Raw genomic sequence first — 13916 nt, forward strand, 5'->3', positions numbered from 1 at the left:
CAGTCGGTGCTTGTGAAGGCTCCCTCCGATTCCGTTTGGGAATGATGCTCCGTGGGTGCTCATTTTTGGCAGACGCAGGTACCCGGGCACAGGACAGCCTGCGCAGCAGCTGCTGATCTGCTTCCAAATTCCCCGCTTCCCTCCAGCGCCGCTGAAAACGACGTCCCACTGCAGTCACCCTTCTTTCCCCCTTGAGCGTGAACGATTCCCAGACTCGAGAGCACCAGCTTTCTCCTCGCACCGCCACGACTGCTCCGTTAGGGAGCTCATCCCCTGGAGCCCATCACCTTCCCCCACATAGCCGGGACGCCCCCAGGGACCGAAGCCCTGGCTTGCCACCCAGGCTGCAGACCTCCCTAACAGCCAGGGCCTCCTTCTCCACATTTTTCCGAATTTTTCCAAATTCTTTGCCCTCGTTTGGAGCTCACTAGCAGGAGCGCAAAGGTTTGTGGCGCTTGGAGATTGCACATTACTTGCTCAGGCTCTAGTGTGGGATAGCTCTTCACCATTTCCACTGTAACAGAGCTATCAGGGTGCTGTGGGTCGGGGTCATCACCCATATGCCCATTAGAAGCACCATTATCACCGTTACCCAGACCCTCCTAATCTATAGACCCAGACAAGCTGCTGCTGGCTGTGCATATGGTCCCCAAGTGTCTGTCTTTTAACACACAAGCATTAGAGTGACCCTTCCTCCATCTAAACTTCCACACGGTTCTCTACAGCAGCTTTCTTGAGCAGCTCCTCTCCCCTGGTTTGCAGAGACCCCCCCATACCCAGCATGGAGGGGCTCTCCAGCAGGAGGAGGCCGTTACAAACCCTTTCTAAACGATATGACTTGCCCATGGCACACACGTTCCCTCTCCTCACACCCACGTACTCACCAGCATCGCAATGGTCCAACCCAACACCACCATCACTGGGTGGAGCACCAAAGACCCGGGTGCCAGCGAGCAAGTCCCCAACATCTCTCTGGGGTGGCCTGTGTTGGAGACAAGCACATGTAGCTTGGACTTTGCCCCCTGTGGAAGTCATCAGCTCTTGCAGGTGGCCCTTTGCCTCCACGTCTTGATGTCTTCGGTTTCATCACGTGTCCAGTTTTCCCTCCTTTGGGGTATTTGAAAGCGATGTCGGGGCCTGCTCTCTGCCAGGGCGAGCGGGAAGACAGCGGTGGGTGCCGGCCACCGCAGCTCCGTCACCACCCTCCCGCCCATCTGGCACATCGTCTGCTCCCACTGCCCACGCCATCAGCGTCATCCTTATCCGTACAGGCCACGCTCAGCCTTGTCACACACACACACTTCCATTGTGCTTTGGCCAAACCGTCCCTGTCCCCGTTATGTGTCCCTAGCTCAGGAGCTGCCTCTGCACCCTGTGGGCTGTGTGAGCAGCACCTGCTGAAAATGGCTTTTCCTCTCACAAACACAGTCCCTTGCAGGCCACCACACAGCCCCTGCCACACTGGACCAGCATGGCTGTGTCCCCACAAGGGTCTCCAACACCACTGCCACCACATCCAGCCATCCCCATGCTCTGTGGGGAGGAAAGGAATGGCTCTGCCCCAGTTGGGAAGCCCAGACGACACCCAACATTAGTTAGACCGCCTTTAGCCATTAAACTGTTGCTATTAATTGAAGTCAGTTATCCTTGCTAATGGCCAGGACGAATCCCACACAGGTCGCTCCTGACCCTGAATTCCTCCCAAGCCTCAGGGGGCTGTCTGTCCCCTGCTGCCAGGTCACATCCTGACCCAGTGACCAAACCTGTCCCAGCCCCAATGACATGGGCCGTAAGCCCCAGGGACCTCATCAGCCCACAGCAAAACACCATGGGAATCTTCCAAAGCATCACTTGCTTTTAAAACATGCCATTTTGGGCAAAAGACAAGCACTGACAAATTTTCAGTTTTATTAAAAAAAAAAAAATTCTAGCAGCAAAACCTGTAACAATTAAAAAAAAAAAAAAGCCAAACCCCCAAGAGAACATGACACAGAGAGAGACAGAGAGAGAGAGAGAGAGAGACAGAGATGGGAGAGGCAGGCTTGGGGTTTTCTCCACGATTCACTCAAGTTCCTTATAGCGGGCAAACATGACTCTCCGGACAGCGTCACGGTAGGTCTCATTGGACTGCCTCTTGGTGGGCTTCCCTGGGGCCCCCAGGCCAGGGCCCTTCTTCCGATTTTCTGCCTAAAAAAAGACACAGCTCGTGTTAGTGACTTCTCCTCTTTGCCCCTAAAGAAAAAGCTTTCCCCGGGCTCCTTCAGGACCGCTGACTGCTCCCATGTGGATCGGGGAGAGGAGGAAAAGCAAGTGTACTGTGTTCCTCCAAAAGCTGTTCAGGAGAAAGTATCGGCCCTTGGCGGGCAACAAAAACACAGCCAGCAAACGCCCGGTGAGAATCAAACCACCGGCATCGGCTGCAGAGACCACTACGAGCATATGGCGGGGTGGGAGCGGGCAGCCAAAACAGGCAGCCGAGAGGCAGCCGTGTGTGAGCGAGGATCGGAACAGAGCAAAGGAAAGCGGCAGCGAGAGAGCTGGGCTCCTGGGGAGCTGGCTGCAGTTAGCCTGCCTTTGCACAAGCTCAGCTGTTCTCTCCTCTAATACAGTTCCCGTGGGCTCCGGTAGCTCACTTTGAATTTCAACCTGTTTTTAACAACTGGCTTTTGCAGCCAACGTCTGAACTGTTCAGTACCACCTGCCTAGAGTTAGCCCAGGAGAGCGGGCCCAAGGCTGAAAGCTTCTCTTGCTTTGAAGTCTGACTTATCTGAACGCCAGAGATGTGATCAATTAGGCCAAGAGATCAAAGTCCTGTGGGGCTGAAGCGGGCACGTGGCTTTGCGTGACTTGGAAGTGGGAAGAAAGCACATGCCGAGGGCTCTTTTGGGATGCCTTTAGAGGAACTGTATGAGGACTGTGCTTTGCAATCAGCTCCCCCATCCAGTCCAGGGAGCCCTGATCAGAGGTCAGACCTCCCAGAGCACGTGGCTGGAGCTGGCTCTTCGGCAAAGCCCACTTTATGGCCACAGGAAACTCCATGAGGACTGAGCAACAGCTGGGGCCGGTTCCTGCTGTCTGCACTGAAGAGGGAATCTTGCCTCATGTGTGTGGGCTCAAGCAAACACACGTCACGAAGCCTCAAATATTTGCCTTTAACGATATACTTGACCGCAAGCCGAATGTCGCAACGCGAGCTGCGCTGCAAGCTGCCCGCCCCTCGGCAATGCACCGACACCACCGCAGCGAGGCAGCCAGGCGACAAACCTGCTGCCACAAGCGACGGCAGCCACAAGGACACGGTGCAGCTCACGTGCCTCACGTGCTCCCGGGCGAGGGGGAGCAGTCCCTGCTCCAGGCCGCTTGTCAGATAAACCCTCTGCAGCAAATTAAGGTCCACTGAGAGACCAGCCTGTCCCAGAAGGCAGGATCTACCCAACCCTGCCTAATCCTGAAGCCTTTTGCTGATGGGACTCTGCTCCTCATCAGACAACATATTCTGGTGTTCCCTTGCGAAGTCCAGAGTCCAGAACGGCAGTGAGAGCCTCAGGACCAGAGCAGACAAACAGTGTCACGTACCCTGTGGCTTTGGCTACACTCACACCTCCCCACAAGGAGGTTCACCTTTTCCCCCAGCTCGCATGTTTGCAGAGCACTGAGCTGGTGACCCGCTCAAACCCCAGCCTGGCTTTGGGCAGGTATTAATCAGATGCTCACACCCTCCCCACTCACTGTTACTCTATTCTCAACCCCTCCAGATCCATATAAATTCGAAGCTTTTTCCACTGCCAACATACTTGCAGCCCCTCCCAGCCTGCAAAGTTAACTAGCGCACGCGTATTTTTCCATCAAGTGGGCGCCGAGACTTGTAGTCTGACTCTTGTTCCAGCTGGGAACTCCCTCCAGCTGTCTTGGGAGACACTACCTGCTGCAGGACAGCGGTGTGTTTTGAAAGGAAGGGAAGACTCACCTCCAGTGGTGATGTTGTGCCCTGCTGGTTGTGGCCGAAGCCTTTCTTCCACCCTGTGGACTGCAACACACGGTTCCCTTTGTTGTTACTGTCAATCCTTGGGTCATAGTCACTGCAAAAGAGGCAGAATCAATGGTCCGGTTTTGCAATGCTTCGAACACGTGCCAGGGATTTTTAGCTCTGCTAAGAGCACTTCCACTGACATTCCAGCCTCTCCTGAAGGATATCCAAGTCGCTTGCAAGAAGCACACCGCCCAAGGAAACCAACATGGTGGATTCCGTGTGAAGGGCTCAGACACCTGTGACCGCATAACTCCTTGTCCCACCTCAGGAGAAAATGCCCCAGGGCACAGGAAATGAGCTCAGACTCCCAGGTACAAGCAAGGCAGGAGGAGCGTTCTGTGCTTGTACTTCTCAATCTGAATTTTAGCAATGGCTAGAAAGTGAAGTCTAATCCCTGCTGCTCTGTTAGATCTTTCTTTTCTCCTAGTGCTGCGGTCATTGGGCTCAATAGATGCAGTGTGGATTTGGACACCCTTTCCCCCACCTGGTCGTTACTCATCCAAGACCATTAACCAAACCCCATAGTTTTGAAAACCATTCAGCACAAAAATAGCTTCCTTCAGGCAAGTTCTACTTTCTGGCTGCTGCTGATACGGCACACAAACTGCTTTAGTTTATCCGCAGCTATTCCAGGAAAACAGAGGAAGGAGAAGATGCGGATTTTTAAACTGCAAGACACGGAGGAAAGGTCTCCTTCTGAGGTGCTGTACCAGAAGGGAACAGGCACATAACCAGTTTTGTCTTCAACACATGCCTAGCAGTTCCTCAGCCCACTGGAACACGCGAGCTTGCAGCAGGCAGGCCTTCCGAGAGCTCCGCACAGCACGCACTTTCTTCCTCCACCTACTCTGAATGAGATGGAAACAGCTCCCAGTGTTCCTCTGAGTCAGTGGAACAGATGAAACACAGCTTTGCTCTTTCTTTCAATGGCTAGATGCCAGGACAGGAGGACAGCAAGTGCCTTAAGGATGAGGTGGATGGGAACAGGCTGCATTCTGCTCCCTGCGCCTGGCCAGGCACGCAGAAACCCCCCATCTCACCCATCCAGCTTGTCTCTGCTTTCCCCTAAACCCTCGTTTCCACCCCTGCGCTACACACCCGTGGCCCTGTCTGAGAAGTCCTGCAGCACAACGGGCTCACACTTTGGGGAATTCTACCCACAAGAATCACAGTCTGTCTGGCTGTTACTCTTGCAGATCTACCCCTCTGGTCAATTCCTGGCCTCGCCGTGCCAGCAGCACACATGCCATCCCAGCATCAGCAGCCCCAAAGAGATCTAACCAAGCACAGCCATTACCTCTCTGAGTCCCGGTCGTATCTGAGTCGTTTCCGCTCTGGTGAATCCATCTGCTGGAATTTCTCTCTCCGGTCATTTCCTTTGTCTTTATATCTCCCCTTCATAATAGAAAGAACAAAGCTACAAAGTATTCAACACCCCACAGGAGACTGCTCTGCAGCCAGGTCTCATCTCATCCTCAGCTGTCCCGGGGACTCACAAACCCTGGATGTTTCTAGGACCCACAATCCACTTATTCTGTCCTGATGGCATCTGTTGGGCTGACCCAGAGCTGTGCTTGCAGCCTTCCAGCTATGGCACCAGGACCAGCTCCTCTACCTTCTGAACAACAGACAGTTACAGCTCTCACATTCCTGGCCAGGCAGCAGCAACCCACACGCTGCATCAATTTTAGATGGAAATCTGGGTCCCAGTTAGCCCAAAGCTGGCTTGCAGGGCAACAGAACCACACTCTGACCCTTCTGGGAGGAGAGAGATCTGTCTTACAAGTCACAGCACTACCTACAGATCAACCGCAGAGTGGGCCCAGAGTTCAGTCTAAGACTCTCTGGGAGGCATTTGATGCCCAGGATGCAGATACAGGTCCAGAAGTGGAAAGTCTGCCCGGGACCAACATCCCGCTAATGCAGGACGCAGACCCACCTCACGCTCTCTCTTCTCCAAATATGCCAGTTCCTGCTCAGACCGTTTGATCTTCATATGTATCTCCAGGTTTTGCTGGGAGGAAGAAAACAGAAGCCAGTGTCAGTGGAGGATACAAGCTGTCAGGGTCATTTGCTCCACCTCTGAAGAGTACGCATAAAGCAGGACTTGCAGCACAGGCGACCTGCTCCCCCACAGAGGCCAGGAGCCCTCCTCTCCAAAGTAAGGAAGGCAACAAGTCCTATTTTAATCTGCGTGCAGTTTGGGCCTCCTAGAAGCAAGAGCTCAAAGGCAGCGCGGAACATGGGGAGGCACGTAATAAATTCTTACTGCTATCACACTCGTGCGTGCCAGCACCCCACTCTCCCCAAGCCTGAGCTGTCTCGCTACGGCTTAAGAAGTCACACCTTGATGTTACAGCACTCCCATGGCAGGAACAAGCAGCTCACACAATGCTTTGAACAGCACTTTGATGGGAACTTTGCCTGCTACTGTGTCAAATTCAGCGCAGCTCTTCCTACCCAACCGTCGCATTTTTCCCTGTAGATCACAAAGCTGTTGAGCCAAAGGCAGCTTGCAACACACACGCGGCACCCCAGCCACCAGCTCCCCCGTACCTTGTGCAGGTTGGAAAGCTGCTGGTGCTTGATGAGCACTTCCTTGTTGGGAAACTGCCTCCTGCACAGCAAGCAGGCCAGCTTGTTCCAGTCGGTCAGCTTGTCGTCGCTGGCCTTGGCCTTCCTCGGCTGCTCCTCGCGCTGTGCTGGTGGGTGGGCAGGCGGTAGCCACTGCGCCTGTGACTGCTCCTCCTCTTCTTCCTCCTCTTCATTGTCGCTGTCTCCTCCATACTCTCCTAGAAGTCCTATCAGGGGGTTCACCACCTTGGGCTGAGGAAAGAGGCAGAAAAGCGTGACAATTTGTAGCATCAAGCCTGCCTGGCCATGCAGGGCTCTGCCTCCCCAGCCGACCTCCCCATGACTTCTGTCTCCCTTCCAGCCCAAGAGCCAGAGATGAGCATCCCAGCAGCACGGACAGGGAATGAAAAGAATCTGGCCGGCCAGCATTTAAACACCACAGGGTAAGTAACCCTTCTGTTCTCTATACTCTCTTTGGTGCCAGGCTTTCCCAATGTGCCATACACCCAAGCACAAGAAGCTGACCATAGCAGTGGCTATTTGGCAGGGAGTGGCTATCAGTCACTTCCCCCAGCAATGGAGAGCAGCGAGGTTTGGCTTTCCTCAGTCTGGAGGTGGCTGGAAGAGTTTTCTGCCCGAGGACTACTTGAGTGAGGAGACACGGCTTAAATGCAGGTATTAAACTTTCCCGTGCTAGAAGCCCACGAACAAGCTCAGAGTTATAAAATAAACTGCCTTTACTGTTCCATCTCCAACACTCCCTCCCCTGGCATGAGAAGCTGGTACCTCTGTCACCCAAGGTCACAGCCAGGCTCTGATGAGCCTCTTTAGCCCCGTACCAGGCTCAAATAAGGCAAAACCCAATCCTATGGAGCCACTTACCGGGGCTGCACTCTCATCCTTTTTCACAGAGGGAGGTAATGGTTTTTTAAAGACATCTTCTGCAGAGAACTTCTCCTCTACTGTCTCATTCTGAAACAACCAAGATGAGGTGTTAAGACCGCCATAGCATGGACTCAGTGCATGTAACAGCTAAGCACCCGTTTAAACAGGCCTCCAAGGAAACCAGGCAGTTGGCAGAAATGAGGTGGGAGACGTTCCCATTGTGGAGTATTCATCGCTCTCCTGGAGCTAGGCCCTTGGTTTTGGGGACAGCTGCAGCAGCTCACCGTGCTGTCCCCACCTGCTCCACTCTCACTCTCTGCAGGACTGTGACGCTGACAGCAGCCCCAGCCCTGCCTCACACCAGTGATGGAGCTGGGACAGGGACAGGTCACATTTGGACACCGCTGTGTCTGCACAAAGGACATGCAGACCAGGTGCAAAGCCACCCCTATAGCCAGCCAGCATGGGAGCAGAGAAACCCACCGCTCCAGAAAGAGTTACAGTCCTGCTTGCCCGTGAGAGATGAGACAAAGCACGAGTACTGTAGGTGGGGAGGGGAAAGGATGACACCACCAGTTTTCTCTGCTGTGTCTGTGGCACAATACATGGCTCAATCAGCTTGGTGGTGTTTTCAGGATCTTCTTTACACTGGACAGAGAACACCAGAGACCACAGTCCCCCAGCACTGCAACAGGATGATGCTCACCTGTACACTCAGCAACACAAAGAGTAGGCTGGGGTGAAGCTTCACATCTACACGTTTTACAGAGAAGTGGTCTGAAGCCCTGGCCATGCTCTAGTTTAGCTGCTCGTTAGCTACTCACACTTGATGGAGGAAGACAAGTGCTATGCAACATCTTACCAGGCCTGTACTCTCGTCCTTTTTCACAGAGGGAGGCAATGGCTTTTTGAAGACATCTTCTGCAAAGAACCTCTCCTCTCCAGGCTCATTCTGAAAAACCCAAGACTGGACATTAGGCCATCAGCAGCACAGGGGACAGAGCGCACACAGCAGCCAGGAAGCTGCTTCTGAGCATCCACGGAAACCAGCCAGACAGGAAAAATGACAGCAGGATTTCTACTGGAGATTATTTCACCCCCCGTTCAGACAACACCATGTTTCTCCTAGGTCATTATGCTTGAAAGCAGGCATCCTCCATACCAGATGAGACTTCTTGGCTGGTTTGGTACCAAAATCAGGGACAATTACACCCCTCGGGTCCCAACTGCCCAGGGCTGGTCGCGCCATAGAGCATATCCAGACTAACATGCAAGGTGGAAAACAAAGCTTCTGCATTCATGGCTAGATCCCTTCTACCAACTCTCCTGGCATTCCTCAGGCCCAGTCAGTATGACAGCACTGTTGTGGAAGATCCTGCTCCAAGCACCCATGCTCAAACATCACTTTGGGCAGCTCCTCCCAGTCAGCAGCTCCCCATGTTGGGGAGACAGCGTTTGCTTACTGGGAGCAGCACTGAAGGACACCACCAGGACTGGGACTCTGGGAGGGACTGTACAGGACATCCCACACAGGCTCCTATCTGCATTCACTCTCAGTTCACCTTTGTAGTCCACCTGCACTGCCTGCCTCATCTTCCTGCCTGTGATGTTTGGAGGCGACAGGAACTGCGGTTAGGGAAGAGCTGAGTCTCCGTTATTACCTGACTTGGTATGTTTAAACACCTCTTCTATTTTTCTGTTGGCTCTATTACAATAGCCGGGTGCTTTCAGCAACTGTGAGCGAAACATATCTCAGTTACCTGGATGTTTCTGAATCCTTTACCACATGGAAGGGATGAGAAGCTCTCACTTAATGTCACAAGAGAAAAATTTCAGGAACTTATGCCCACCTGGCCAGACAACAACTATGTTCCCAGCCTGTTGCTGACCCCATGTATTTCATTGTTTTCTCTCACTCTTTGAATCCTCTACAAATTACTTTCTGTTTCCTAACCTCTCTTACCTCAGCCTCCTGGCCTCAGATCTCTGATCATTCTGACACCTGGAGGGATTTACCTTAGCAGAAGTACTTTTCCCTTTCTCCTTTTTGTCCCTGTTATCCCTGCTGTGTGGCTCCTTCCTTTCATTTGTCCGTTCCTGGCTCTCATGCCGCCGCCTTCTGCTCTCTGTAGGTGACGAGCAGGCTTCTCGGTCTATCGTGACTTCTCTCTGAAAGAGGCATTTGGAACAGAGTTAGCCAAACCCCTGCAATCTTCTTTTTTGGCTTATTGTCCTTATTTGGCTGGGGAGACAAGCACAGTAAGAAGGGACAGCAGAGCCTCAGACAGATGAGGTCAAAGGCTTCATAACTTTGCTCGAGCAGAAGCCAGTCTACCACAACCAGGCCATCAGACCACTACCCTGCTCACCCAGAACATGGACCTCTCCAGTATCATGAAAACAAGATGATAGTCTCAGAGGACTTCTGTTGATGGGTCTTTTTTGACATCCTTGTAACCATTGCTGGCTGGTGTCAGGGAGCAAAGAGACCACCAACGAAAACAGAGCTCTGCTGTCCATCTTTTAATACAGAGTGTCACATACCACATGTCTCCAGTAAAATCTAGTGAGGATGCTCTGCCCACGAGTCTACTCAATGAAAAGGAGATTAAAAACCCTCCAAAGGCAGGGCTTCAGAGGCCAAAGAGGCAGCTACAGTAACTGGTTCAACACACAGCTAATGGGTTCCTAGCCTCTCATTAAGTCAATATTTTGGAATGTGCATCCCGTTTATACAGGTCAGAGGATGGTGAGAGAAACAAACCCGCCTCTGTACTGTCCTATGCTAGCCTGTCTTCGGGATCCAGCTGCAAAATCTCTCCAGAGAAGGGCAGTCTGTGAGAACGTACTAGGTGTAAAGCTTCCCTTCCACACACTCACCTGAGTCCTGGGGTCATAGTACGTCCCAGCTATTGGATCGTAGTAATTCCCAGTTTCAGGATCATAAATGTATGTGGACACATCTGATGGAGCTGAACAGAGACAAGAGTTAACACCAGAATCTTCCAAAGGCAGAACTTGCCTTTTACAACAAAATCATGAGCGAATATTACACCGGTGAAAGGACCAAGAGTGGGAAAGAAGAATTTTTTCTCCTGGCAAGATGTGAGTATCCTCACATCACTCGACCCACATCTGTCTTTAACGACTAAGAAGGGAGATAGTTTTTCACAATTCTTCTGGTTTAGGACTCTGGCAAAACTTTCACATCAAAACACATTTACAGGGGCTGTGCTGAGATCACCAGACCACAACACTTGACCAGACAAAGATATGAAATTCAGTAATTTCCCTAAGAATGGGGTAATGAATACCAGGCTCTGTGTCCACCCACCTCTGTGAACAAGGAAGAGCTGTGCTCTTTCAAACAGTCTCCTGTCTCAAGTGATGACGCTCCCCACATCCCTTCCGCCCCGTGGGTACATGAAAGCTCCCAACAAGAAAGGGGAACAAACTGTTTCTACAGGAAAAGCCAAAGGCCTTACGGGTAGGCCCAAACCGTAAGGAATGCTTCTCATTTCCAAAGTATTATTAGACAGAGCTCAGCGGTAAAACAACCAGGAGCGTTATTCCAGCTACCGGCACTGCTGCACAAAGTGTATTTTCTTCCGTCTCATCTAGTAATAGCCAGGCTGATTTTATCCCATCAGTTTACCACAACAAGGAAAAGCACGCATTAAGTTTCCTTCATCTGCATGTAGTTTCGCACAGTAAGAGTAGAGAGAAACACATCATCAGATAGGAAAATGTGACTAAACAAAGTTGGCAAAGGAACTCAGAAGTGGGTGTAGCAAACAAACCTACTCTTAGCCTTTAAAAATATTCTTGGGCTGATTTCTACATGTCAGTGCCCTTTTAAGGAAGAAAAGTCTCCACAGTAGGAGTGAGGCAGAGCTTAACTTACACTGTGCTCTCGTGCGTCTCTGTGATTCGCCGCCCCTCCTGTCTCTCATGCCCCTTCTGCCCTGGAGTAAGTGAACAACACAAACAGATCAGAGACTCTTTGACAAACATCATATTGCTTCTCCTCCCTCTCACAGGCCCCAAGTTCAGGAAAACAGCTCATTTAGCTACGCTAAATAGAGCACAAGCAGACACAGCTTTTCATCTACAGAGCAACGGACAGTGCTGCAAATCATGAGACCTCTTTAGCTTCCATGAATCTTTAAATGAGGTGCTCATGGTGATCTGTATGGAAGCCTCCAGTCCATCCAGGACGGGCCCTGTAGAGCCCTGTAGTCTAGTAACAAGCACTAGAGAAGAGACATTCACTCCAGAAACTGAGATAAGTCATCAATGAAGTCACTTTGTAAAAGCGTGGTATAGAGTAATCCAGCCCAGAACTCCCTCAAGCAGCATCCGCACTCTGACTTGCACGTCTGTGCACAATATAAACACAGCACTGGGGCACAGTGAAGAGCACACTTGAGCATTATCATCCCATCTTCAAACATGTTGAACTTTCAGCAGCCCAAAGGGAAAAAGCCAAACAAAGTCAGGCCTATTACCCCCAGGTCTCCCCTCCCTTTCTGGCGACCTGCAGGCGACCTGTGCAGACCTACCGGGCCATAGTAGGAATTGTCACCATGCTCCCCATAGTCATTCCTGTTGAGATAAAGGTTACAGGTTAATGTCTGTCCGGCTTCACATTAACCTCAGTATACTCAAAATGATCAGCAGGACCAATGAAGACAGAAAGACCATCTTCGCTGGCCACATGTTGGATTGCGTCCATCCCAGGAGACAGAGACACTTTGCAGACAGACTTTGCTGTTGTCCACAAAGACGAATCTCTCCAACTGCTTTTTTTTAAAAGCCGAACTCACTACTTCCCTCACAACAGGATTTGATGGCTGCACAGCAACAAGAGGCCATGCAGTATGATGATTAATCCCATACTGCTCAATCACTGAAGCTTCTAGCTCCGATGTCTTCAGCTCTCCAACATATTTTTAGGTTGTAGAAACATCTGTGCTAATTCACGTGCCAACCTTTAAGCACCTGGTCTGACAACATAGCTCTAGCTTCACAGCACATCACACAAAGGACAACCCTACTGCCTCATCTGTCTGTACCTTCTCCTTCCTGTAGCAAGATTCACTTCCACCGTACGTCCATCAATGCAGATAGGGGGATCCAGATTCTGCAGTATCTTTAGCAACCTCAGAGCCTCCTGTAAAAGAAAAGGAGAATTTCACATCCATGAGAAGGAAACATAAGCCCATTTCCCAACTCCAGTCTGCCTGAAAGAAAGGCTTTGGGCTTACATGATGACCGTAGTAGGACAGGAAGCACAACACTTTTGTCTAAATATCAGAGAAAGGTACTTGGGATGCGACAAAAACGATAAATGCATTGTTAGGTTCTCTGCTTGTCCTATGACCATTTTCAGCAGCCAGCTGGGGACTATATTGTCCTAGGGCTGCTACACAATGCAGCACTATGGCTGCTGTTGCCCCAAAGAGTTTTGGTGAACACCCTCTGGATTAATGCCAAAGCACAGCTATGGAGTCTGGGAGTCACCAAGAATCAGAAAAATGTGAACCCTCCAACATAGGACTGTCTGTTAATTAAGACTCTCGCCTTCTGCAGAAAGAAACCATTGAATTCAAGTTCCCTGCAAACACAGTATCTGTGCAAGAGGTGCTCAAGTTTTGGAGGGTCTGGAAAGAAACATATTGAGGCAAGAAACTCACTTAGCGTCACAGCTTGTGACAACAGCCTGGCTCCTTAAGCCATAGGGCAATAGCTGTATCAGATACTCCCTGTACCTAGCCAGACAAGCAGAAGAGAGGACTCAGTCCAGGACAGCTGCCTCACAAGTACAGCGATTTCTTAGATTTCTGTGGTTTCTCTACTTCTGCAGATTATAGATGCCAACAGGGGGAGCACGTGAAAGCAGGAAACTACTTACAGCATGTGAATCCAGTTCGATGAAGCCATAGGTCTGCCCCATCCGGCCAGCCTTGTTCTTCATGATGCGCACGCTGGATGTGGAGAGACGCACGTATGGGGCCAGCAGCCCCACAATCACTTCTGGTGGGGTGAATCGAGTAATACGCTTCAGCATAATTGCTGCGAAGCACAATGAAGGAGGTGGCCAGAAAAGAAAAAGTAGTAAAAAAAAAAAGATAATTCAGTTTTATTGTGACAGCACATGTGAAACCAAACTCACCCAAAGCAACAGCATGGATTCTTGCAGTTGAGTCTGGAAGCCATCACTTTTTTTCTCTGCACTTTGCAAGATGCTTAGAGTATCACCTCCAATTGCTAACCTTTCCTTTCCAGAAAACAGAGCGGAATATAGGCCCCTCCTCAGAGAAGCTCAGCCCAGGGCAACTTCTGGCAAAAGAGACTTTTTCTGCTGTGCTAAGTTAACTGTAACATCCTGAAGCCAGCTTGCCCTGAATTAATTTTCCTAAAGGCA

At 51.0% G+C, this 13916-nt stretch overlaps 1 protein-coding gene across 1 annotated transcript in view; it reads right to left on the minus strand.

The window, feature by feature from the left end:
* Positions 1-1886: 1886 nt before the first annotated feature.
* The window catches only part of RBM6 (RNA binding motif protein 6), a 54596-nt gene continuing 42566 nt past the window's right edge, over positions 1887-13916 (minus strand). The window contains exons 10-22 of the mRNA XM_082487828.1: positions 13404-13564; positions 12565-12662; positions 12052-12094; positions 11394-11454; positions 10370-10461; positions 9506-9658; positions 8352-8441; positions 7487-7576; positions 6587-6856; positions 5970-6044; positions 5328-5425; positions 3968-4079; positions 1887-2187 (exon numbers count right to left, since the gene is read on the minus strand). Of these exons, the coding sequence (XP_082343954.1) occupies positions 2062-2187; positions 3968-4079; positions 5328-5425; positions 5970-6044; positions 6587-6856; positions 7487-7576; positions 8352-8441; positions 9506-9658; positions 10370-10461; positions 11394-11454; positions 12052-12094; positions 12565-12662; positions 13404-13564 (1469 nt within the window). The 3' untranslated portion in view covers positions 1887-2061. The remainder of the gene's footprint in view (positions 2188-3967; positions 4080-5327; positions 5426-5969; positions 6045-6586; positions 6857-7486; positions 7577-8351; positions 8442-9505; positions 9659-10369; positions 10462-11393; positions 11455-12051; positions 12095-12564; positions 12663-13403; positions 13565-13916) is intronic.

The sequence above is a fragment of the Vanellus vanellus genome (genome assembly GCF_965231255.1).
Source record: "Vanellus vanellus genome assembly, chromosome: 9".
Lineage (NCBI taxonomy): Eukaryota > Metazoa > Chordata > Aves > Charadriiformes > Charadriidae > Vanellus > Vanellus vanellus.